The sequence below is a fragment of the Oryctolagus cuniculus genome, chromosome 18 (assembly GCF_051225735.1).
Source record: "Oryctolagus cuniculus isolate XC-2025 breed Fujian yellow rabbit chromosome 18, ASM5122573v1, whole genome shotgun sequence".
In the NCBI taxonomy this organism is placed as follows: domain Eukaryota; kingdom Metazoa; phylum Chordata; class Mammalia; order Lagomorpha; family Leporidae; genus Oryctolagus; species Oryctolagus cuniculus.
Genome location: NC_142884.1, coordinates 42,371,831 through 42,396,053, shown reverse-complemented (window position 1 = coordinate 42,396,053; position 24,223 = coordinate 42,371,831). Strand labels below are relative to the sequence as shown.

General features: G+C 49.1%; 1 protein-coding gene across 5 annotated transcripts in view; it reads left to right on the top strand.

The window, feature by feature from the left end:
- ABCC11 (ATP binding cassette subfamily C member 11) overlaps positions 1-24,223 on the top strand; it is an 88,550-nt gene that overhangs the window by 23,609 nt on the left and 40,718 nt on the right. For 3 of the 5 annotated variants that reach the window (XM_089319353.1, XM_089319354.1, XM_070063160.2), the window contains exons 6-17: positions 480-713; positions 3,160-3,333; positions 4,971-5,118; positions 5,285-5,433; positions 6,694-6,801; positions 8,901-9,164; positions 10,770-10,841; positions 13,369-13,493; positions 14,042-14,114; positions 14,760-14,963; positions 23,660-23,794; positions 23,885-23,987. In XM_089319353.1, the coding sequence (XP_089175479.1) occupies positions 480-713; positions 3,160-3,333; positions 4,971-5,118; positions 5,285-5,433; positions 6,694-6,801; positions 8,901-9,164; positions 10,770-10,841; positions 13,369-13,493; positions 14,042-14,114; positions 14,760-14,963; positions 23,660-23,794; positions 23,885-23,987 (1,789 nt within the window). The remainder of the gene's footprint in view (positions 1-479; positions 714-3,159; positions 3,334-4,970; positions 5,119-5,284; positions 5,434-6,693; positions 6,802-8,900; positions 9,165-10,769; positions 10,842-13,368; positions 13,494-14,041; positions 14,115-14,759; positions 14,964-23,659; positions 23,795-23,884; positions 23,988-24,223) is intronic. The other 2 variants (XM_089319355.1, XM_089319352.1) reach the window with 2 other exon arrangements.

Genomic DNA, 24,223 nt, shown 5'->3' with positions numbered 1-24,223 from the left:
TCGCCAATCTCCCAACTCTTCTTTTTATTTTTTTTTAAGATTTATTTATGTATTTGAAACTCAGAGTTACACAGAAAGAAAAGGAGAGGCAGAAAGAGAGAGAGAGAGAGAGGTTTTCCATCAATCGGTTCACTCCTCAATTGACCGCAATGGCTGGAGCTGTGCTGAGCTGAAGCCAGGAGCTTCTTCCAGGTCTCCCACGTGGGTGCAGGGGCCCAAGGCCTTGGGCCATCTTCTACTGCTTTCCCAGGCCATAGCAGAGAGCTGGATCAGAAGTGGAGCAGCCAGGACTCAAACTGGCACCCATATGGGATGCCAGCACTGCAGGCAGTGGCTTTACCCACTACGCCACAGCACTGCCCCCACCCCAACTCTTCCTTGGACAAATATCCAATGTATGTCTCAAAGAAAGCTTGGAGTATGTAGTGGAGGAGATGAGGGGTGGGTTCTGAATGATTTTGACTTCTATTTCTTTTTAGATGCTGATTGTACCCAAGATCCTAGAATACTCTCAAGACAAGTCGGGGAGTGTCGTCCAGAGGGTGGGTTTCTGCTTTGCCCTTTTCCTAACCGAGTGTCTGAAGTCTTTGAGCGTGGGCTCCTGCTGGATCATCAACCAGCGCACGGGCGTCAGGTTTCGTACAGCTGTTGGCACGTTTGCCTTTGAGAAGCTAATGCAGTTTAAGTGTCTGACACACATCACCTCGGGAGAGGTAGGTGGCTGGGTCTGCACACCAGGACATCCTTCCCACCCTTCCTCTGGAAGTCACTGCCCTGGGGCCCAAGGGAAGGAGAAAGGGGAACTAAGAGAGGGATAAAGAAGCAAAAGAAAATAATTCCTAGGTTGAGTGTGGACAGCTATCAACAATTGCTTCTGAGTCATGAAAGCAAGTCAATAATCACCCAGGGAGCTGCCCCAGCATCCGGGGTCTCAGATTCTTTCAAGAAATGGTGACTGAAACCTTTCTGAGCAATTCTGTTCTGTGCCCTTGGGATACAGCCAGGAACAAAAGACACAGACCCTAGGTAGAAGCACCTTAGAACACACACACGGGAAACCAGCCTGGGGTTAAGGGTATGAGAGGACTAGGACAAAGTCTCCAGAGATAGCTTCTCTGAGCTTTCCTTTTCCACCTGCTCGAGAGGAATACGTGCACCTGCTGGGTCATTGCTACGGACTTGCAGGGTCCTGCTCATGCTCTCCGTACCGTGTAACACAAACAGGGATAGAGACTGGAAGAAGACACTCCACTTAGGACCCAAAATCATGAGGAATATTAGAGGTTTATATGTTTACTTTGTATTCCCCTATTTTTCTGTTGCTCACCAGTTGCCTGGAGGAGCATGGGTTACTAAAGCAGTGAAAGAGATATTTGTACTTGTGGAAAAGGCTTTGGCTCTTTACCTTCAAGCTAAACCCCTTAGGGATCTGGCATCAGCACCTGTCCAGCCTCGGCTCTTCCCCAAACCTGTCCTATAGCCCTAGCTTGGTTCCCCCTCCATCTAGGCAGGGCTACCTTCCGATCCCCAAACACACCAGGCGAGTCCACCTCTTGGTGACTTTGTTCCCACCTTCTGCATCCTCTGCCACTGCAGAAGCCCACTCAAGGCCCAGGTTAGCTGTCAAACCCCACCCTTTATCCCCACTCCTTACCCAGCTCTACAGGTCTGTTTGCACACATGTGGCTACCTCATTCAAAGGAACCCCCTAAATAAATACACACCATTTCAGATTCACCACTGTGGACAGGTGTGAAAAAAATCTATGCTAAACTAACTGTCAAAGAGAAACTTTATCTAAGCTCAACTGCTAACAAATGTGTGTTGTAACTGTCAGTGCTGGGGGCATTCTTCACCATGTTATTAGTTTTGTGACCCCGGGCATCTTGGACAGCCTCTCTGAAGCCGTGGAATAACAGCAGAATCAGGCTCAGGAGGGTTGTCTCCTAGGATTAATTGATGCCTTGTATACAGAGCTTGTGCACTGAGAGCTGCGATTCTTGTGTTAACCTGTATGATCTCTGGGAGTTTCTGCTGGACTCTGAGTTTATAGGCTGCCCTGTCTTGCACTTTAATTTCACTGACCTTATTCTTAGCCAGACATGGTCCCAAGTTCCTACATTTGCTCCATCAGTCCTCTGACGTCCCACTTGTGTGCCCATTGTCATGGCGGAGGAAACTGAGGCAAGGTACCTTGGACAAGGACATGGGAGTGGTGAGCAGCAGAGCCTGGACACGGGCACAGGGGCCTGGCTGCAGAGGCTCAACCTTGAGCCGTGACGCATCCCTGCCTCACTAAGGAGACCCGTCCCGAGGCCCGCCCTGCTTCCCTCCTGTATGCCTCTGTTCTGAGCACCTGCTGCAGGCAAGGCCCGATTTCCCCACACATTTTCAGAGAAGCAATAAAACACAATGGCTTGTTTGAAAGTGGAAATGGAAGTAGTTCCTCAAATAAAGATTTCTAGAGAGTTGTTTCCACACATTTCATTTTAAAATTATTTTTAAAAGACCCACCTGCATACATTGTCCTTAGAAAAAAATTATAAAGACAGCGCCATACACCAGGCCACTACCCCTGTGCCCACTATCAAATTGGTTTGTGTTCTTCCAAACCTTTTAGAGTACATTCAGGTACACATGCAAGTTCACCATACAAGACCTAAGTTTGGGGATGTGCATTTTTTTTTTAAGATTTATTTATTCATTTGAAAGTCAGAGTTATACAGAGAGAGAAGGGAGGCAGAGAGAGAGAGGGATCCTTCATCCTCTGGTTCACCCCCAAATAGCCGCAACAGTCAGAGCTGAGCCAATCTGAAGCCAGGATCCAGGAGCTTCTTCTGGTATCCCATGAGGGTGCAGGGGCCCAAGGACTTGGGCCATCTTCTACTGCTTTCCCAGGCCACAGCAGAGAGCTGGATCGGAAGTGGAGCAGCCAGGACTAGAACCGGTGCCCATATGGCATGCCGGCACTGCAGGCAGAGACTTTACCCACTACACCACAGCGCTGGCCCTGGGATGTGCATTTTTATGTAATTGGTGCTACATTTTACATACTGTTCTGCAACTTGATTGTTGCAATATAAAATATTCACTCTGGTACCTCCCTTCCTGGGTTCTTGGAGAGGTAACACCTGTGCCCACGGGCTTGCTGTCTTGCAGGTCATTAGCTTCTTCACCAACGACATCAACCTGCTGTTTGAAGGGGTGAACTATGGCCCCCTGCTATTTCTTTCCTGTGAATCTCTGATCACCTGCACCGTTGCTGCCTATTATACCCTTGGACCCACTGCGCTCATTGCAGCTCTGTGCTATCTCATGGTCTTCCCACTGGAGGTACGTCCATCTTAGTCCCTCCTCCCCCATTTGGTATTGGATATTCCCAGAATTCTCAGAGCCCTGGAATCTGGAATACCTTGAGTGCGGGTGCTGACTCTTGATGACTTTTAAGATCGTGGCTAAGATTCAGCTTCAATTCTTGCCTCAAACTTCTCTGGCTACAACATTTGATTACTTTGTTTGAAGGGCAGAGTGACAGAGAAGCAGAGACAGAGAGAAAGAGATCTTCTATCTGCTGGTTCACTCCCCCAAATGTCTGCTACTGTTAGGGCTGGGCCAGACCAAAGCCAGGAGCCAGGAGCTCATCCAGGTCTTGGATGAGCATCTTGGACCATCTTCTGCTGCTGTCCCAGGCACCAGAGCAAGGAGCTGGATTGGAAGCACAGCAGCCAGGACACAAACCAGGGTTCAGATATGGGATCCAATGTTGCAGGTGACAGCTTAACCCATTGCACCTCAATGCCAGCCCTGTGTGAGATGTCTGTTCCTTGTCTTCTTCTATCTGGAAATAATGCAGATGACATTTTGCCTTTGACATAATGGGAGAAGGGATGCAAACTTGCTGCCCAAGATTCATGTGAAATAACACCGGGCAAAGCCTACGTGTGCTCGAAAAATATTTGGCGTGGGTTATAACTGCCAACACTTCCTTGAAGTTTTCCTCTTGAAGAGTTGCTCTGACCATAGGGTGATTGCAACTGTTGCAGAGTTTAGGATCCAGAGGCAGAGGAGTGGTGTATCTGTTCAGTTAGCCAGCCTAGCTTGGGACCCAATGAGAAATGATGGCTTGAAGAGGCTTCCCTGGGACACATTCCCGGGAGCCAAAGAGTCACTGCAGCTTCATTGCGTGCTGAGTTAAAGCCGGGCTTTCGATCCACGTCTGGAGCTCGCCTTTGGCAATACGGTCAGGTGCCACTCCACATCAGGGACACATTTTGAGAAACGCATTGGTGGGCAATTCCATCATTGTATGACCTTCACAGGGTGTGCCTGCAGAGCACATGTGGCTACCACATCCCTGGCTGACAGGAGCTTTTCAACTTGGTCATTATCCATGGCACCACCACTGTACTTGTCACATGTTGACATTTTGTCAGTGAGAGACAACAAATGCCACAGTGGTCCCACAAGACAACACTGCAGCTGAAAAATTCCCAGGTTCCTGTTGCCTAGTGACGTCGTAGCCATCAGCTTGTTGTAGCACGAAACTCTGGTCTCATGTTTGTGGTGATGCTGGCGTGAACAAGCCTCTTAGGCTGCCAGTTATAGAGAAGTGTAGTACATACAGATATATAGGTAGATAGATAGATAGATAGATAGATAGATAAATGTCCACTGTATAGCTGTATATCACACCGTACCAGCAGCAACATCATACACCTGCTGTTTCCCAGGCCTCTGAAATGCATCAAGAGGCCACACTGAGTGGCTGATCTGTACCACCTGGGTTTGTGGAAGTGTGTTCTACAACATTCACTTGCACAATCACAAATGACCCAACAATGCGTCTCTCTGCAAGTACCCCCACCATTAAGCAGCACACAGTAGGACTTCCGGCTGCCCAGGCTGCACTCTCCCGCCCTTGTCACACGAAGCTGTTGCACGACAGCCAACCTGCCGCGTCCCGACTCCAGGTGCTCCTGACCCGGCTGATGGTGCAGGTACAGAATCACACCTTGAAGGTGAGCGACCAGCGCATCCGCATCACCAGCGAGGTTCTCACCTTCATGAAGCTGGTTAAAATGTATGCGTGGGAGAAACCATTTGCAAAAATAATTAAAGGTATGGAAATCGTGGCTTTCCGCTCAAAGCGTAATGAATGACGTCATGCTGGACCCAGCCTTTTGAGGGTTTCTTTCGGGCTTCGGGGATTGTGTTGTGATCTTTGGTGAATAGTCTTGAGGTTATTTTCAGTGTGCTTCTTTTTTTTTTTTTTTTTAAATCCAAGACCTAAGAAAAAGGGAAAGGAAACTCTTGGAGAAGAGCGGGCTTATCCAGAGCCTGACCATCAACATCTTGCTTGTCTCTCCAACAGTGGCCACTGTGGTCATGTTTCTCATCCACATACACTTAGAATTCAAACTCACAGCGTCCACGGTAAGTGTTTGCAGGGCTTTGCTCCTCCCCACAGTGCTGGGAAGTCTTCTTTCACGTCCTTGCCTAGCTCACGGCCCATAAAGGTCTGAACGCTGTGCAAGTGCATACTACCGATTGGTTGTGATTTTCCAGGCTTTTCAGATGCCCAAGTTTGCTTCCTTCCCGGCCTATCTGCGAAAGTGGTTGCCTCGGAGAGCAGCTATGCGAGGGAGGCACAGCGGAATCCTAAGGGTGCAGGGACCATGGGCTGTGTAGTGACAGCCCTACAGTTCCCAGATACCTCTTGAACTTGACAATCTTAAATGGAGGAGTTTCTCTGAGCCCCAAATAAAGCCTGTGGAAATATACTTAAGATAGAAAGATGTAGCCTCTTCTGTCTTTCCCTCTGTGGTCTGACCTTGATCCTGGGATGCAGCAGCTATGTTTCAGGGTTCCAAATCCCAGTGCTTTGAGGAGAACGAGATGGGGTGCAGCTCTTGGACAGGTGGGTGTCCAGCAGGGAGGCCAGCAGACTGCACCTGAAGCAAGTAGGGTGAGCCTCTAGGAGTCTGTAGGCAAGGGCGACTGTCATCTTCACTTGGTTCAGGACTGTGCCAGAGAGACTCCCGGGAGGACCTGAGGGGACAGATTCTGGGGGACTGCTGGGTCACACCAAGCAGGACTAGAGCAAGGCACCTGTGCCCCTTTGGAGTTTATCTCTGAGTTGGAAGTAGAAAGAGATAAGGTGGACATGGATGGGAAGGTTTTGCAGGTCCCTCCAGGATCCTGAAAGCCTACAGTGGTTTGCTATGGTCAGAGCGAGGGGTGGATCAGGCATGAAGGCAAGAAGATTCGGAATGTTAGGAAAATAGCACCAAAGGCGAAGAAGAAGAAACCCCACCTCGACAGCAGCAACAGAGCCTTCGTCTACATGGTGGTGGACAAGGCTCTCTCCCCTGGATTCTAAGTGCTTCCCAGACTTTTATTCCTGGGCCAGCTTTCCAGTTTTTGCTACTGCTGTGGTAAGCGGCTATGTGCACAAAGTTACAGAGCTACCCAGTGGCTAAGTTGCAACAGGGATTCTTAGACTAAGCTATGCACTCTCCCCACCACTTGTGCCAGACTCCCAAATACCAGCTTGGCCTCTGCCAATTTGTAAAGGAGCCACTTGTTGGGAGGTACAGGCTGCTTTGGGGTTGGGGCTCGGGGATGGGGATCCCCGGGAATGGAGGAAGCAGGTGAGGATGTAACGCTCACCGCCCCCTCCCACTCCTCCTCCAGGCCTTCATCACCATGGCCGCCCTGAACCCCCTGCGGCTGTCAGTGTTCCTTGCGCCCTTCGCAGTCAAAGGCCTCACCAACTTCAATTCTGCCGCAGAGAGGTTCAAGGTAAGTCAGCCCTCTGCCTTGGGGTCCCCAGGATCTGCTTCCCAAACATGCCCCTGGCTAAGGCAGAGTGAGGCTTAGCAGAGAGAGGGCCCAGCTAACTCAGTGTCTTTCTGTGCCCTGGGGACGAGCATGCATCAGGCTGTGTCCACACCACAGGCAGAAAGCAGGACAGTGTGTCCAAAACAAGTCTCAGACAAGTGGTCTACAGACTTACCCAAGTGTGGGTAATGTTACTCTGACAGCTTCACTTTAAAAAAAACCAAAAAACTCCTACCTGTTGCTTACATCCAAAAGCCCAGACATTGTATATGGGCACCTACATCTGAGGACTCTCAGATAACCAGCAGATCTGGACGCTGGATGATATTCTCCTGGAGCCAGTGAAAGCTGTTCTGTTTAGATGGGCTGTCGGGATGCAGTTTGCTGCAGACTGCACTGTGCTCTCTTAACCTGTAACACCGGGGCTGCAACTTACCATTTAGCATCTTTGAAATGGATGACTTCTCTTATTTACATGGTGAGTTTTGCCCCAGTAGGCGTCAGAGTTGGAAAAACTCTCATCTAAACCAATTGTAAAAAGACAGCCTCAAGTTATCTCACTTTTAGATACTTGCAGGAGCAAAGCATTTGGCTCACATCAGTTAAAATACCTGCATCCCTTATTGGAGTGCCTGGGTTTGAGTCTCAGTTCCAGCTCCCAATTCCTGCTGCCTGCCAGTGCAGACCTGGTTAGGCAGCAGGTGACGGATCAAGTAATTGTGTTCCTGCCACCCACGTGGGGGACGGGATTGAGTTCCTGGCTGCCGGCTCCTGGCTCCAGACCCAGTTATTGTAGGCTTTTGAGGAGTGAACCAGCACATGGTAGCATTCTCTCTCTCTCTCTCTCTCTCTCAGATTTCTTTATTTATTTGGAAGTTAGAATTACAGAGAGAGAGAGAGAGACAGAGACAGAGACAGAGATAGAGAGAGATTTTCTACCTGCTGGTTAACTTTCCAGATGGCCAGAACAAGCCAGAGCTCAGAGCTTCTTCCAGGTCTCCCATGTTAGTGCAGGGGCCCCAGCACTTGGACCATCTTCCACTGCTTTTCCCAGGCCATTCGCAGTGGAGCAGCCAGGATTTGAACCGGTGCCCATATGGGATGTCAGTGTTGCAGGTGGTAGCTTTACTTGCTCCGCCATTACGCCGCCCCCTAGATCTCTTGGTAAGCCTATCTCCAGGTAGCTGTGTGGATGCAATGGCTTCAGTGAGACTGCATTTCTGGCCCACATTCTCAGTGCTGGGATTCATTCAGTGCTAGTTCTGCTCTTGTATTTTGCAAACAGGGAGACGGGAGTACAGAGAAGGGACCTGCCGATGGGCACAATTTGAAATGTCTGACCTGGAGTATTTCCCGTGGTGTGGTCCCCGGGCAGACACTTTTTTATTTTTAATAAATACAATTTAATTTTTAAATTATTTATTTGACAGGTAGAGTTATAGACAGTGAGAGAGTGAGACAGACAGAAAGGTCTTCCTTCCGTTGGTTCACTCCCCAAATGGCCGCTATGGCTGAAACTGCGCCAATTCGAAGCCAAGAGCCAGGTGCTTCTTCCTGGTCTCCCATGTGGTTGCAGGAGCCCAAGCACTTGGGCCATCCTCCACTGCCTTCCCGGGCCACAGCAGAGAGCTGGACTGGAAGAGGAGCAACCGGGACTAGAACCCGGCGCCCATATGGGATGCCGGCACTGCAGGTGGAGGATTAGCCAAGTGAGCCACGGCACCGGCCCTAAATATATTTTTAAAAACCACACATTAATCCTACAAGTCAATGGGTCTTATCACTTGGGACAAGGCCAATGTTGATTGGGCGTTGGTCAACTGAGGGTATGGGGGTATGGAGATGAAGAACGGCCTGGGGCGTGAGAGCTGGACAGCAGAGGCATAGCACTTCCACCAGCAGAAGCTGGTCTCCTAACTGTGCTGCTGCTTCAAGCTTCTCCTATCTGTTGCACTTTCACCTACTTGTACCAGTGACGGGTCAGCAATACTGGGCACACGTGCTTCTACTGAACTAAAGAACCAATTCTCCCCCCTGCCTCCCTCTTCTTATCTTTACAGAAATTCTTCCTCCAGGAGACCCCCACAGTCTCCGTCCACGCATTGCAAGACCCCAGCCAAGCCCTGGTTTTGGAGGAGGCCACACTGTCATGGCGGCAGCAGACCTGCCCTGGGATTGTCACTGGGGCCCTGGCACTGGGGAAGCAGGAACACACTTCTCTGGGGAAGATCGGAACCCAGCCACAATTGGGTGCCCTCGGGCTGGAGGACAAAGGGGACAGGCTGGGTCCGGAGTTGCGCAAGATAAACCTGGTGGTGTCAAAGGTAGCCTTGTTTGGCCACGCAGGCAGGCTGGCCGCCAGTTCAGTGCTAGGGTGGCCAGGCACCCTACTGTTTCCTTTCCAGACTGTCCCCATTAAGGTCGTCCTTTTTTTTAAGCAAAGATTTATTTGGTTATTTGAAAGGCAGAGTTACATAGAGGCAGAGACGGAGAGAGAGAGAGAGAAAGAGAGAGAGAGTGAGGTCTTCCATCTGCTTGTTCACTCCCCAGATGGCCACAGCGGCTGGAGCTGGGCTGATCTGAAGCCAGGAGCCAGCAGCTTCTTCCTGATCTCCCACATGGGTGCAGGAGCCCAAGGACTTGGGCCATTGTCCTCTGCTTTCCCAGGCACATTAACAGGATAGGAAGTGGAGCCACAGGATTTGAACTGGTGCTCATATGAGATGCTGGCACTGCAGGCAGCAGCTTTACCCGCTATACCTCAGTGCTGGCCCCAGGCTCTCCCTTAATACAGATTTTACATGGAGGGCAAATGCAGGAAGACTTTCATACTGTAGTGTGAATTAATCAATCATCTGATATTTTGGAGGAGTAGGCCAGATTACTGAGTGCTAGTTCTTGGAGGGACAAGAGACCTAGAAAGGAGCATAAATTGATTGAATTAACATATGTTACACCCTGGAGTGTCCAAGATCTATGCTGCACGTTCTAATCTGGTTGTTCTGTGGACTCTCCTTATCTGGCTCCTTTGGCACCTAATGTTCATAAGGCCCAGCTTCCTGCTCTCACTTCTGCTCTTCTCTGTTCCCTATTGAGATACATAACAATAATGATGATGACAGGTGTAAAACAGATACAGCTATTGATCCATTAGACTGGTAGATCTAGTGTCTCGCATTGATATTAATGTCTGATAGTGCTAAGTGTCAGTAATGGCCCTTCCCCCTCGGAGGCCATCTCAAAGCTCGGAGGCTTTGAATTCCAGCTCTGTGTTGTCATCTCCAGTCTTGGTGTCTCCTCTGGGCTCCAGATTCTGCTGCCTACATCTTCACTCTCTTAAGTGTCCCCTGAGCATTGCAAATGATCTTCACCCTCATGGTACCACCGTCTTTCTGGTGGCTGAGACCCTGGGGTCAGGCTTGATTCCTTTCCACCCCCCACCAATCTCACCAGGCTATCAGCAAGGTCCATCAGCTCCCCTCCCACGTCTCCCAGCCCAGCCACCTCTCCACTATAGCCACCATCAATTGACTATTTGATGGATAGATGAATGAATGAATAAGTAAATGAATGAATGTGTGTGTCAGTATGAGGTTGGTTTCCATATCCCCATTTTACAGATGAAGAAACTGAGGCCCAGAGAGGCCAGATGGCTTTCCTAGGATCCTAGGGTAGATGCCTACCTGGGATTTGGGTTTCTTGCCACCCATCCTGGAGTTCCTCCCTGCCACTTCTATGCAATGTTCTTCCTCTGGGGTTGCCCCAGTACCTCTGCATGTGTGCACCAAGCTCCTGTTGGGCTTTGCTTGTTTGCGGTGCATGGTTTTGTTGCTTCTGAATGTCATTGAGTGCTTGGACAATAGGCAGTCCAGGGGAGAATGGTGGAGTCGTGCTGTCCCAACGCCTGTGTGTCTTCTGCGGCTCTGCAGGGTTCCATGGTGGGGATCTGTGGCAGCACAGGGAGTGGCAAGAGCAGTCTGCTGTCAGCCATCCTGGGGGAGGTAAGTGGCCTGCACTCCTGCCCGCCAGCCCACACGCTGGCCCCTGCTCCCAGCCTCGAGCTCCACAGGAGGGCTCCCGCACCTGCCTTCTTCCTCACAGGGGTCTGAGCAAATAGGACTTTTGTAAGTGGCAGTGTGCATGCGCCCTGGAGTTAGTACTCACGGTGGGCCCAGCTGCCTCTGGGCTCCACCCCCCTTTCCCACCTGCTCCCTGCAATGGTAACAGGGCATTGCAGAGCTTGGTGTGATGATTTAAAAAAAATCCTCTCGTGGAAGCAAACTCACCCCTTGAGGAGTGGGCCAGCAGCAGAAGCAAAATGTGGCAGGCAGGAGGCAGGGAGGGGAAAGCCAGGCTCATACGCTTACCGTGGAATCAGCCTACCCCCCACCCCGGGTACCCCTGCCTTTAAGATCAGAATGCCCCAGTTCCATCTCCCGTGGACAGTTTGGAGGTCGGCTTTGTCTGTAGCCAGGGTGACTTGTGGCTCAGCACTTCTTTGTCCAGTTTCAAAACCAAACACCAACAGCTTCCCCCAGCTCATCTGGGGTCACACTACACAGCTCAGAGTGGAACAATTGAACGCCCTGCGCCCTGCGTGCGTGTTCACGGCCACCTCGCTGCTCTCCCCACCTCCCCAAGCAGCCCCAGCCACAGTAGCTCCTGGGCTGTCTCTCTCTCCCCCTTTCTTTCTGCATGCATAGCCCTGCTGCCCGCACTGTGGGGAGAACTCACAGCTTGCCTTCCTTCTCTTAAGTGTGCACAGCCCAACACATTGCCTCCTTGGGAAGTGGCGATGTTGCCAATACCTATTCTCTCCTAATTCATGTCAGCCTGGCCGTTTCCTGTGTCCTACCCCGGACAGCCTCCCCCCAGCCTCCACGCGCCTGGAGGAGAAGAAAAACTCCATTAAAATAGTAACAAGGGCTCACTGACAGGCCTGGCCTGGAGCTTTCTGTTTTTCCCATTCAACCCTGCTCCCAGCCCCCAGAGGAAGACGCATTCCTTGCAGCCCACTTATGGGTAAGTGGGGTGCAGAGAGGTGGCCTGCCCCAGGTCACTCGGCAGGAAAGGTGTGCGCCAAGGTGGGAGGCCGGGGCCGACCGAGGCCTGGGGCCTGAGGTTTGGCTCTCACCACAGCAAAGTTTCCCGACAGCCTCTATTCTTTCCAAACCCCCATTCTCCATGACCGGTGATTTACCGGCTTCCTCTGCAAATAAGCAAATCACTTAAAGCTAATTTTATTATTGTTTTAGAATTCTTATTAATTCTATTTATTTGAGAGAGAGAGAGAGAGAGAGAGAGAGAGAGACCTTCCATCCACTCCCCAAATGCCTGCAACAGCTGGGGCTGGGTCAGACGAAAGCTAGAAGCCTAGAGCCCAGTCAGGGTCTCCCACCTGGCTGTCAGGGACCCAGCCACATGAGCTGTCATCTGCTTCTCCCCAAGGCTGTGCATTAGCAGGAGGCTGGAACCAGGAGTGGAGCTGGGACTCAGACTCTGCCTCTCCAATATGGGACGCAGGCATCCGAGCGACGTCTTCACTGCTAGGCCAAACACTTGCTCTCCGACATGTCCTTTTAAAGTTCTGCTTTTGTTCATTAAAGCCTGGCTCCGAATCAAAAGCAAAAAGCCAGAAGGGAGAGCAGGGATGCTAATCCCGTGTGGGGTGATGGGGACGGGGGAGCGGTCTCTCCCGTTTGCAATGTGTGTTTTGAACTTGTCACACAGAAGCAGGAAGGACTCCTAAGTGGGTGTGTCTCAACTGCTGAGGTGGGGGGAGGGGGCGGGCTCAGGACCATAGAGTGCTGTAGTGTTTGCACACCAGCTACACACAGCCCGCAGAGCACCCCTGGTCACCTCCACATCACTTACAATGCCTACGATGTGAGTGCTGTGTGAATCGATGGGTGTGATGCTCTGCTGTTTAGGGCAGCGTGGCAAGAAAACACTTCTGCACATGTTCGGTACAGATGTGACTTTTTTCCCCAGAATATTTTCCATATACCACTGGTGGCACCTGTGGACATGCGGGGCTGATTGCACTCACCCCCTGGATGCAACAGTTGGTGCCATTTGCATATTTCCCTCGTCTCTGCAGATACACATTTCATAGGACTATTTAAATTACAGTGGCTGTGATACTTTTTCTACTAAATACTTCCCCGTAATGTCCTAACATAGTAGCATCCTCAAGTTTCTCAGACATATTTCTGTAATACACAGCCATGGCCAGAGATGGCCTGGAACTTTCAGTCTGCACCAGGAACCAGGAGCCACTGACTGCTGGGGACCACGCAGCTAGGGAGACAGGAGGAGAAAACGTGGGGAGTCTTCGGTGCAAGCCCTGGATTTGGGTCTGGCTTAGCTCAGCTCCTCCCACACCCTCCCATGGCCTCACTCAGCCTCATGGGGGGGCCGAGGCCCATGTTCAAAGTCCCTTTCGTACAGGAGAGCCCCAGCATCCTGAGCTAGTAGGGTCCACCCCCTGGCCTCCCTGGTCCTGAGGCTGCCTTCACTCTTCTGCAGATGCACTTGCTCCGGGGCTCCGTGGGGGTGCAGGGAAGCCTGGCCTATGTCCCGCAGCAGGCCTGGATCATCAGCGGCAGCGTCAGGGAAAACATCCTTATGGGAGGCCAGTATGACAAGGCGAGGTAAGCTTCCGGGAGGGGCTGGGGGACACGCGGGGGTGTGGCCGGTTTGGGGAGGGCCCTGGAATGTAGCAATGTGCCAACTACCAGTACTCGCATGCTCAGGTGTATGCATCACTGTGAAAGAAGTGAGTTACAGGGGCCGGGGGAGGAGGAAGCAGGGAGCTCTTCCATTCACTGGTTCACTCCCCAAATGGTCACAACGCTGGAGCTGGGCAGGCCGAAGCCAGGAGCCTGGAGCTTCTTCCGGGTCTCCCACATGAGTGCAGGGGCCCAAGCACTGGGCCATCTTCCACTGCTTTCCCAGGCATATTAGCAGGGAATGGACCAGAAATAGAGCAACTGGTACATGACCCTGCGCCCATATGGGATGCTGGCACTGCAGCTTAAAAGAGACAAATGAAGGGAATGAAAAGAGCTCCCAGTGGTTTACCATGAAACACAAGGTCAAGTTCAGATTTCTCAGTGTGGAACTTTCCTTCCACACCTGGGAAGGCCAGAGGGCCTGAGGCCTGGCCACCTCTGCCTGACACCAGCCCTGTCCTTGGCAGATACCTGCAGGTGCTCCACTGCTGCTCCCTGAACCGGGACCTGGAAATCCTGCCCTTCGGGGACCTGACGGAGGTGAGCGGGAGACGCACATCCCCAGTGGCTCTGTTCTGATGTTCTTGTTCTTGCGTTCGGGCCCCAGTCTATCCCTGGTCTACTGTGAGCTTTTTGAGGGCTCTGTGGAGAAGAAGCAGGGCTTGAAAGATGGTAGGTTGACCTCTGGCCACTGCTCTGCCTCCTGGTCGCCACCATTTGATCTCGGACAAGTCCCTGGAGAAGAGACTGCCTTACCCCACAGAGCTGGCCCGCTGAGCTCCACAGGCTCCTCAAAGCAACAGTAGAGACCCTGCGAAGAGGAGAAAGCAGCCGTCCCACCCCTCCCCATTTGGCCCGTCGGAACATTCGCTGGGTCCTCTGCAGGCAATTTGGTCTGACTGCAACATTTACTTGTTAATTCACCTAAGACCTCTGCCCCCACGGCGAAAGTCCTAGTGCCATCTCAATTTCACTATCAAACACTAGCTTGGTTGGACTCCTGAGCACTTGCGGCCAGCCTGACACTATTTTAGCAATTTAAATGGGTGCCTGCACAAATTCTGAACAGCATATTTTGTTTAGGTCTCTACCGAGGGGTTCCCTTGGCCACACCTGGCCACCTGTTTGGGCACACGTGACTGCACGTGCCCTCTGGTCACAGGGCCTTTTGCTGTCTGTCTGCAGATCGGGGAGCGTGGCCTCAACCTCTCTGGGGGGCAGAAGCAGAGGATCAGCCTGGCGCGCGCCGTCTACTCCAACCGTCAGCTCTACCTGCTGGATGACCCCCTGTCGGCCGTGGACGCCCACGTGGGCAGGCACATCTTCGAGGAGTGCATCAGGAAGACGCTCAGGGGGAGGACGGTCCTCCTGGTGACCCACCAGCTGCAGGTGACCACCCTCCACTCTCTCCAAGGAGAGAGAGGGAGACAGAGAGATAGAATCTTCTATCTGCTGGTTCACTGCCCAAATGGCCACAACAGCTGGAACTGGGCCAAGCTGAAGAAGTCAGGAGCCAGGAGCTTCTTCCAGGCCTCCCTTGTGCATACTGATGGCGCTGGCCATCAGGGACGGATAATGCCGATTCTCAAGGCTCTACTGCGGGTGACCCAGGAGCAACCTTGTGGTGGCGGAGCTTTCCCTCAGACTAGAGCTTCCCCAGTTCAGGGAGTGCTGTAGAGAGCTTGCTGCTCCCCTGCCTGGGGAAGACTGGCAGGCGAAAATTGAAGCCAAACGTCAAGCTCTCCTTTATGCTCAACACTTGTGCATGGCCCCTGCATTTCCAGTAATAAAAAAGAAGGTGGAGGGGCAGCATTGTGGTGTATTTGGTAGGGCTGCTGCCTGTGACCCTGGCATCCCATATGGGTGCCGGTTCAATTCCTGGCTGCTCCACTTCCGATCCAGCTCCCTGCTAATGCTGCTAGAGCAGTAGAGGATGCCCCAAGTCCTTGGGCCCCTGTCCACAAGGGAGACCTGGAAGAAGCTCCTGGCTCCTGGCTTCTTCAGCTTGGCCCAGTCCCAGCTGTTGTGGCCATTTGGGCAGTGAACCAGCAGATGGAAGATTCTCTCTGTCTCCCTCTCTCCTTGTAACTCTGCCTTTCAAATAAATAAATTTAAAAAAAGAAGAAAGGGGAAGGAAGGAAAGAAAATCAAAAAAGAGAGAGGGAGGGAAAGAGGGAGGGAGGGAGGGACAGAGAGAGAGAGAGAGAGAGAGAGAGACAGAGAGACAGAGATCTTCCATGTGCTGGTTCATATCCCAAATGGCTATAACAACCATAGCTGGGCTAGGCCAAAGCCAGGAGCCAGGAACTCCACTGGGGTCTCCCATGTGGGTGGCAGGGATCCAACTACCTGGGCCATCATCTGCCGCCTCCCAGGTGCATCGTAAGGAAACCGTATGAGAAGTGGAGATGAGGCTCTGTCCCAGGCACCGCAGTACAGGAGTCAGTACAAGCGCCTGCACTGCTGCACCAACATCCTCCCCGGAAATGGCTCCTTGTGGCGCTGTCTCACACTGGCCGCTTTCTCTGGATATTCTCACACGTGGTCTTCACCTCAGGGTCTTTACTTCCCTCATTCTTCTGTTTCTTCTCTTGCTGCCTTGTTTTTGGTTTACTGGGGTTTTATTTTTTAACTTTTATTTAATGAATATAAATTTCCAAAGTACAGCTTATGGAGTACAATGGCTTCCCCCCCATAACTTCCCTCCCACACGCAACCCTCCCCTTTCCCACTCCCTCTCCCCTTCCATTCACATTAAGATTCATTTTCAATTCTCTTTATATACAGAAGAACAGTTTAGCGTATATTAAGTAAAGATTTCAACAGTTTGCACCCACATAGAAACACAAAGTGAAAAATACTGTTTCAGTACTAGTTATAGCATTAAATCACAATGTACAGCACATTAAGGACAGAGATCCTACGTGAGGAGTAAGTGCACAGTGACTCCTGTTGTTGACACTCTTGTTTATGGCATCAGTAATCACCCTAGGCTCTTGTCATGAGTTGCCAAGGCTATGGAAGCCTTTTAAATTCACCGACTCTGATCATATTTAGACAAGGTTGTAGTCAAAGTGGAAGTTCTCTCCTTCCTTCAGAGAGAGGTACCTCCTTCTTTGATGACCTGTTCTTTCCACTGGGATATCACTCGCAGAGATCTTTCATTTAGGTCATTTTTTTTTTGCCAGAGTGTCTTGGCTTTCCATGCCTGAAATACTCTCATGGGCTTTTCAGCCAGATCTGCATGCCTTAAGGGCTGATTCTGAGGCCAGAGTGCTATTTAGGACATCCACCATTCTATGAGTCTGCTGTGTATTCTGCTTCCCATGTTGGATCGTTCTCTCCCTTTCTTATTCTATCGGTTAGTATTTGTAGACACTAGTCTTGTTTATGTGATCCCTTTGACTCTGAGTCCTATCATTATGATCAGCTGTGAAGAGAAATTGATCACTTGGACTAGTGAGATGGCATTGGTACATGCCACCTTGATGGGATTGAATTGGAATCCCCTGGTATGTTTCTAACTCTACCGTTTGGGGTAAGTCAGCTTGAGCATGCCCCAAATTGTACATCTCTTCTCTCTCTTATTCCCACTCTTATATTTAACAGGGATCACTTTTCAGTTAAGTTTCAACACTTAAGAATAACTGTGTATTAATTACAGAATTCAACCAATAGTATTAAGTAGAACAAACAAAAAAAAATACTAAGAGGGATAACATATTAAGTTGTTCATCAACAGTCAGGGCAAGTGCTGATCAAGTCACCATTTCTCATAGTGTTCATTTCACTTTAACAGGTTTCCTTTTTGGTGCTCGGTTAGTTGTCACCGATCAGGGAGAACATATGATATTTGTTCCTTTGGGTTTGGCTTATTTCACTCAGCATAATGTTTTCCAGATTCCCCCATCTTGTTGCAAATGACCGGATTTCATTTTTTTTTTACTGCTGTGTAGTATTCTATAGAGTACATGTCCCATAATTTCTTTATCCAGTCTACTTTTGATGGGCATTTAGGTTGATTCCAGGTCTTAGCTATTGCGATTTGAGCTTCACTAAACATTGAGGTGCAAACCATTTTTTTGTTGTTGTTGTTTTCCAATTTAATTTCCTTTGGGTAAATTCCCAGGAGTGGGATGGCTGGGTTGAATGGTAGGGTTATATTCAGGTTTCTGAGGAATCTCCAGACTGACTTCCATAGTGGCTTGACCAGTTTGCATTCCCACCAACAGTGGGTTAGTGTCCCTTTTTCCCCACATCCTCGCCAGTATCTGTTGTTGGTAGATTTCTGAATGCAAGCCATTCTCACCAGGGTGAGGTGGAACCTCACTGTGGTTTTGATTTGCATTTCCCTGATTGCTAGTGATCTTGAACATTTTTTCATGTGCCTGTTGGCCATTTGGATTTCCTCTTTTGAAAAATGTCTATTGAAGTCCTTGGCCCATCTCTTAAGTGGGTTGTTTGTTTTGTTGTTGTGGAGTTTCTTGATCTCTTTGTAGATTCTGGTTATTAATTCTTTATCTGTAGCATAGTTTGCGAATATTTTTTCCCATTCTGTCGGTTGCCTCTTCACTCTCCTGACTGTTTCTTTTGCAGTACAGAAACTTCTCAATTTGATGCAATCCCAATAGTTAATTTTGGCTTTGACTGCCTGTGCCTCCAGGGTCTTTTCCAGGAAGTCTTTGCCGGTGCCAATATCTTGCAGGGTTTCTCCAATGTTCTCTAATAATTTGATGGTGTCGGGTTATAGATTTAGGTCTTTAATCCACATTGAGTGGATTTTTGTGTAAGGTGTAAGGTAGGGGTCTTGCTTCATGCTTCTGCACGTGCAAATCCAGTTTTCCCAGCACCATTTATTGAATAGACTGTCCTTGCTCCAGGAATTGGTTTTAGATCCTTGATCAAATGTAAGTTGGCTGTAGATGTTTGGATTGATTTCTGGGGTTTCTATTCTGTTCCATTAATCTATCCATCTGTTTCTGTACCAGTACCATGCTGTTTTGATAACAAATGCCCTGTAGTATGTCCTGAAATCTGGTATTGTGATGCCTCCGGCTTTGTTTTTGTTGTACAAAATTGCTTTAGCTATTCGAGGTCTCCTGCATCTCCATATGAATTTCAGCATCATTTTTTCTAGATCTGAGAAGAATGTCTTTGGTATCTTGATTGGTATCGCCTTGAATCTGTAAATTGCTTTTGGGAGAATGGACATTTTGATGATGTTGATTCTTCCAATCCATGAGCATGGAAGATTTTTCCTTTTTTTTGGTATCCTCTTCTATTTCTTTCTTTAAGATTTTGTAATTCTCATGATAGAGATCTTAACATCCTTGGTTAAGTTTATTCCAAGGTATTTGATTGTTTTTGTAGCTATTGTGAATGGGATTGATCTTAGCAGTTCTTCCTCAGCCATGGCATTGCCTGTGTCTACAAAGGCTGTTGATTTTTGCGCATTGATTTTATATCCTGCTACTTTTCCAAACTCTCTATGAGTTCCAATAGTCTCTTAGTAGAGTTCTTTGGATCCTCTAAATAAAGAATCATATTGTCTGCAAAGAGGGATAGTTTGACTTCTTCCTTCCCAATTTGTATCCCTTTAATTTCTTTTTCTTGCCTGATGGCTCTGGCTAAAACTTCCAGAACTATGTTGAATGGCAGTGGTGTGAGTGGGCATCCCTGTCTGGTACCAGATCTCAGTGGAAATGCTTCCAACTTTTCCCCATTCAATAGGATGCTGGCCGTGGGTTTTTCATAAATTGCTTTGATTATATTGAGGAATGTTCCTTCTATACCCAATTTGCTCAGAGTTTTCATCATGAAAGGGTGTTGAATTTTATCAAATGATTTCTCTGCATCTATTGAGATAATCATATGGTTTTTCTTCTGCATACTGTTAATGTGGTGTATCACATTGATTGATTTGCGAATGTTGAACCATCCCTGCATTCCAGGGAGAAATCCCACTTGGTCTGGGTGGATGATTTTTCTGATGTGTTGTTGTATTCTATTGGCGAGAATTTTGTTGAGGATTTTTGCATCTATGTTCATCAGGGATATTGGTCTGCAATTTTCTTTCAATGCTGCATGTTTCTCTGGCTTAGGGATTAAGGTGATGCTGGCTTCACTGAAAGAATTTGGGAGGATTCCATTTTTTCGACTGTTCTGAATAGTTTGAGAAGAATTGGAGCTAGTTCTTCTTTAAATGTCTGGTAGAATTCAGCAGTGAATCCATCTGGTCCTGGACTTTTCTTTGTTGGGAGGGCCTTTATTACTGTTTCAATTTCTGTCAGTTATGGGTCCGTTTAGGTTTTCTATGTCTTCATGGTTCAATTTAGGTAGATTGCATGTGTCCAGAAATTTATCCATTTCTGAGATATTTCCCTGTTTGCTAGCATACAAGTACCTGTAGAAATTTCTGATGATTCTTTTTATTTCTGTGGTATCTGTTGTTACGTTTCCTTTTTCATCTCTGATTTTATTGATTTGGGTCTTTTCTCTTCTTTTTTTAGTTAGTTGGGCCAATGGGGTGTCAATTTTGTTTATTTTTTTAAAAAACCAGCTCTTTGCTTGGCTGATTTTTTGTGATGTATATTTGGATTCAATCCTGTTGATTTCTTCTCTAATTTTAATTATTTCTCTTCTCCTACTAGATTTGGGTCTGGTTTGCTGCAGTTTTTCTAGATCCTTGAGATGTGTTGAAAGCTCATTTATTTGGTGCCTTTCCAATTTCTTGATGTAGGCACCTATTGCTATAAACTTTCCTCTCAACACTGCTTTTGCCGTATCCCATAAGTTTTGGTATGTTGTGTTGTTATCCTCATTTACTTCCAGAAAGTTTTGATTTCTTCTATGACCCAGTGTTCATTAATGAGTTTGTGTACTCAATGAGTTCTCTCGCACCCCCTCAGATTTTCACAGTCTCAGTTCGTTAGCTCCACACTTTCACTAGGGCCTAACCTCCTGTTATTTCTCCCCTCTAGAGTCAGGTTTTTCTGCTTGGCTGATGGCGGGCGCCACTTTATGTGTGTCCAAAATGGTGCCTGCTCTTTGTCTTGCTCGGCTTTGTAAGGTGAGTGTAGAGAAAGGCTAGTGTCTGTGCTGGTTCCCCTTATTTATTCGTTTTTTTCTCTCCTCCAGTCAGCCTGGTGAACTTTCCCCAGTGGGGTTTCAGGCCTTGTTCTTTGCAGGCTCTTTCTGCCTTTCCCCACCAATGTCTCGGGTTACCGAGGTTTTTGTCTCACCTCCTCTTCCAGCGCTGGCGTGCAGACTCTGTGGCTGGGCTTCCACGTGGTGGGCGACCTTGCTCTCCCTGTAGGTCCTCCGTGTCACATCCACTAGATCCAGAAGAGTTTCCTCTGCAATTTTTTCCTGAGCCTTTTCCTGAGACTTTGGTAACTCCACTTTTATTAAACTATCTTTTCCCGGACTATCAGTGCGTGCCCTCACTATTCCGCCATCTTGGCTCCGCCCCTCCCATCGTTGTTTTATTTTTTATAAGACATTTAAGATCTAAAAAAATTTAGGAAATAATGAAAACCCACGTTTTGTTGCCGAACCATGAGTTCACCCCTAGTCTTGTTCTTCCCCCCCCAAAGCAAACACTGGGAGCTGTAGCTTTTAAGAGAAGCTTCAGGCCAGCACTGCAGCTCACTTGGCTAATCCTCTACCTGTGGCACCAGCACACTGGGTTCTAGTCCTGGTTGGGGCGCCGGATTCTGTCCCGGTTGCTCCTCTTCCAGTCCAGCTCTCTGCTGTGGCCTGGGAAGGCAGTGGAGGATGGCCCAAGTGCTTGGGCCCTGCACCCGCATGGGAGACCAGGAGAAGCACCTGGCTCCTGGCTTCAGATTGGCGCAGAACCAGCCATAGTTGCCCATTTGGGGGGTGAACCAATGGAATGAAGACCTCTCTCTCTGTCTGTCTCTGTCTCTCACTGTCTAAATCTGCCTGTCCCCCCTCCCCAAATAAGAGAAGCTTCATTTATAAGGAGTCAAGTAAAGAGAATAGGGAAAAACCAAGCGAATCTCTTCATTTTGAAGGGACTGGGATGGGCATGGGAGCAGGTGCCTGGCCCAGCGGTTCAGCCACTGGTGTCCCAACACAGAGCTTCTGGCTTCCACTCTCTACGCCAGCTTTGTGCCAGCGCAGACCTGGGGTGCAGCAGTGACAGCTTGTGCATTGGGTTTCTGCCACTCACGTGGGAGACCTGGATTGAGGCCTCAGTTCCCACCTTTGGCCATCATGGGCATTCAGGGAGTGAACCAGCATACGTACAGTGAACTAGCACCTGTTTCTCTGTTTCTTTGTCTTCCCTTTCTGTCTCTCAAATACATAGATAAATAAAAACTCCCAGAGCCAAAGCAGACTGGGGATTTGTGTGAACGGGGTATAACAGGGGCTGCTGATAGAGAAGAGGAGTGTGGGGAGACCTCTGGGCATGCACACTTGCAGGCCTCACTTCTACACCCATGGTGTGTTCAAAGATGGCTGCCAAGATGTCTTAGACGTGTGTTGTTCAGCAGGATAATGAACGAGATGGTGCTCTCTGGTCAGCCTGAGCTGGTCTGCACAGACCTCAGTAGCTCTCTTTTTTATAATTAATTTTACAGAGAAAGGAAGAGAGAGAGAAAGAGGAGAGAGAGAGAATCTTCCATCCACTGGTTTACTCCCCAAATGGCTGCAATGGCCAGGGCTGGGCCAGGCCAAAGCCAGGAGCCTGGAACTGCATCCAGGTCTCTCACGTGGGTGGCAGGGACCTAGGCACTTGACCCATCACTGCTGCTCCCAGGGTGCACCCTAGCAGGACGTGGGAATGCAGAGCAGAGCCAGGACTCAAACCAGGTCCTCCAACATGGGAGGCAGGCACCCTCACCGTGGCTTTTCTGCTGCGCCAAACACCCTCTCCGTCAAGGACAGCTATTGTGGAATAGCAAGTTACTATGCAACAGGCTGATGAAGGAGTATTATGGGGTGTCAGTATGTTAGGTGGCTAAGGGAAGCTAGCTGTTTGTTGTCCATGGTTTCAGTGTCTACCACCTGAATTAAACTGTGTGCCATGGATTACCACCCTCAGATTGCATTCTACGGTCTGCTCCTGCTTCCTTATTTTGTTGCTTGTTGTTTCCTTGTAGTGTTCACACGACTCCAATATATAGAAGGAACTCTAGATATAATAAAGTGCCTTTTGCATTTTTTACTTTAAAGACTTATTTATTTGAAAGGCAGAGTGATGCAGAGATGGAGAGAGAGAGAGAGAGAGAGAGAGAGAGAGAGATCTTTCATCCACTGGTTCACTCTCCAGATAGCTGCAACTCTCAGTCCTGGGCCAGGCTAAAGCCAGGGACCAGAAGCTTCTTCTAGGTCTCCTATGTGGGTGTCAGGGGCCCAAGCACTTGGGTCAGCTTCTGCTTCTTTGCCCATGACATTAGCAGGGAGCTGGATAGGAAGTGGAACAGTCGGGACACGAACTGGCACCCATATAAAGATGCTGGGTTCATAAGTGGCTTTACCCGCTGTGCCACAGTGCCAACCCCTCCTTCTCCCTGTTTTTAACTTTATATGATTGGTATTTTACTTTCTCTGCCCTTTGGTAGTTTGCACCCTGCACTCAATGTTATCTTTTGAAACCTCCCATGTGGATACATGTAACTATTTATTCTCACTGGGATAGTACTCCAATAGCTGAACATAGCAGAATTCATTTCTCCAGGATGAACAATATCATTCTTTCCCATATTTTACTTGTACAAAAAACATGCTTAGTGGACATATTTCTGTGTGTGTCTTTACACATGTGTTTGAGAGGTTTTTTAGGTGGAGTTTTAAGGGTCAATTTTTTAGTTCACAATTCTTTAAAAAATCTCTCATGTTACTGGATATTATCAAATTATTCTCCCCTTTTCCAACATTTTATAAGAGTTCTCTTTACTTTGGATCCTCACCAACACTTGAGGTTGTCCGACTATAAATTTTTGCCAACTTAGTGATATAAACTATTTTGTTCTGCCTTAGCTTTACATTATCTTTCTGAATTGTCAAGTTGACCGCCTTTCCATATGCTTACTGGAGACCTTGTTTCTTCTGTCCAGTACTTAGAGTTCTGTGACCAGATCATTTTGTTAGAAGATGGGCAAATTTGTGAAAATGGAACCCACAGTGAATTAATGCAGAAGAAGGGGCGGTACGCCCACCTTGTCCAGCAGATGCAGGCAGAAGCCACACAGGTGACCCCCTACCCCCACCAGCCATCCCCGCCTGTCCTCTCTCCCCATGGGGGTGAATCCCCGGCAGCCATGGTGTGTGTTTCTGCCCAGGACCTGTTGCTGGACACAGCGAAGCCAGCAGAGAAGCTGCAGGCAGAAGGGCAGCCTCAGGCCACGTCCAAGGAAGAATCTCATGGTGAAGATGCAGATAATGGTGTGTGTGGGGGATGGGACAAGCTGTCTGCCTGGCTGCCTGCCTGCCTGGGTCCTCCCAGGTCCAGGCATTGCTTCCTGGGCCCCAGAGTGGGCCATGTCCCTCGCTTCACACACATGGGGTCCACTGCCCAGCAGTGGAGGGCTGTGGGGTGTGGACAGTGGTGGTCAAAAGGCTGGAAGGATGCAAGAGTTGAGAGCTGGGAGGGGCACAGAGGGCCGGGCAGGGGGTGGCTC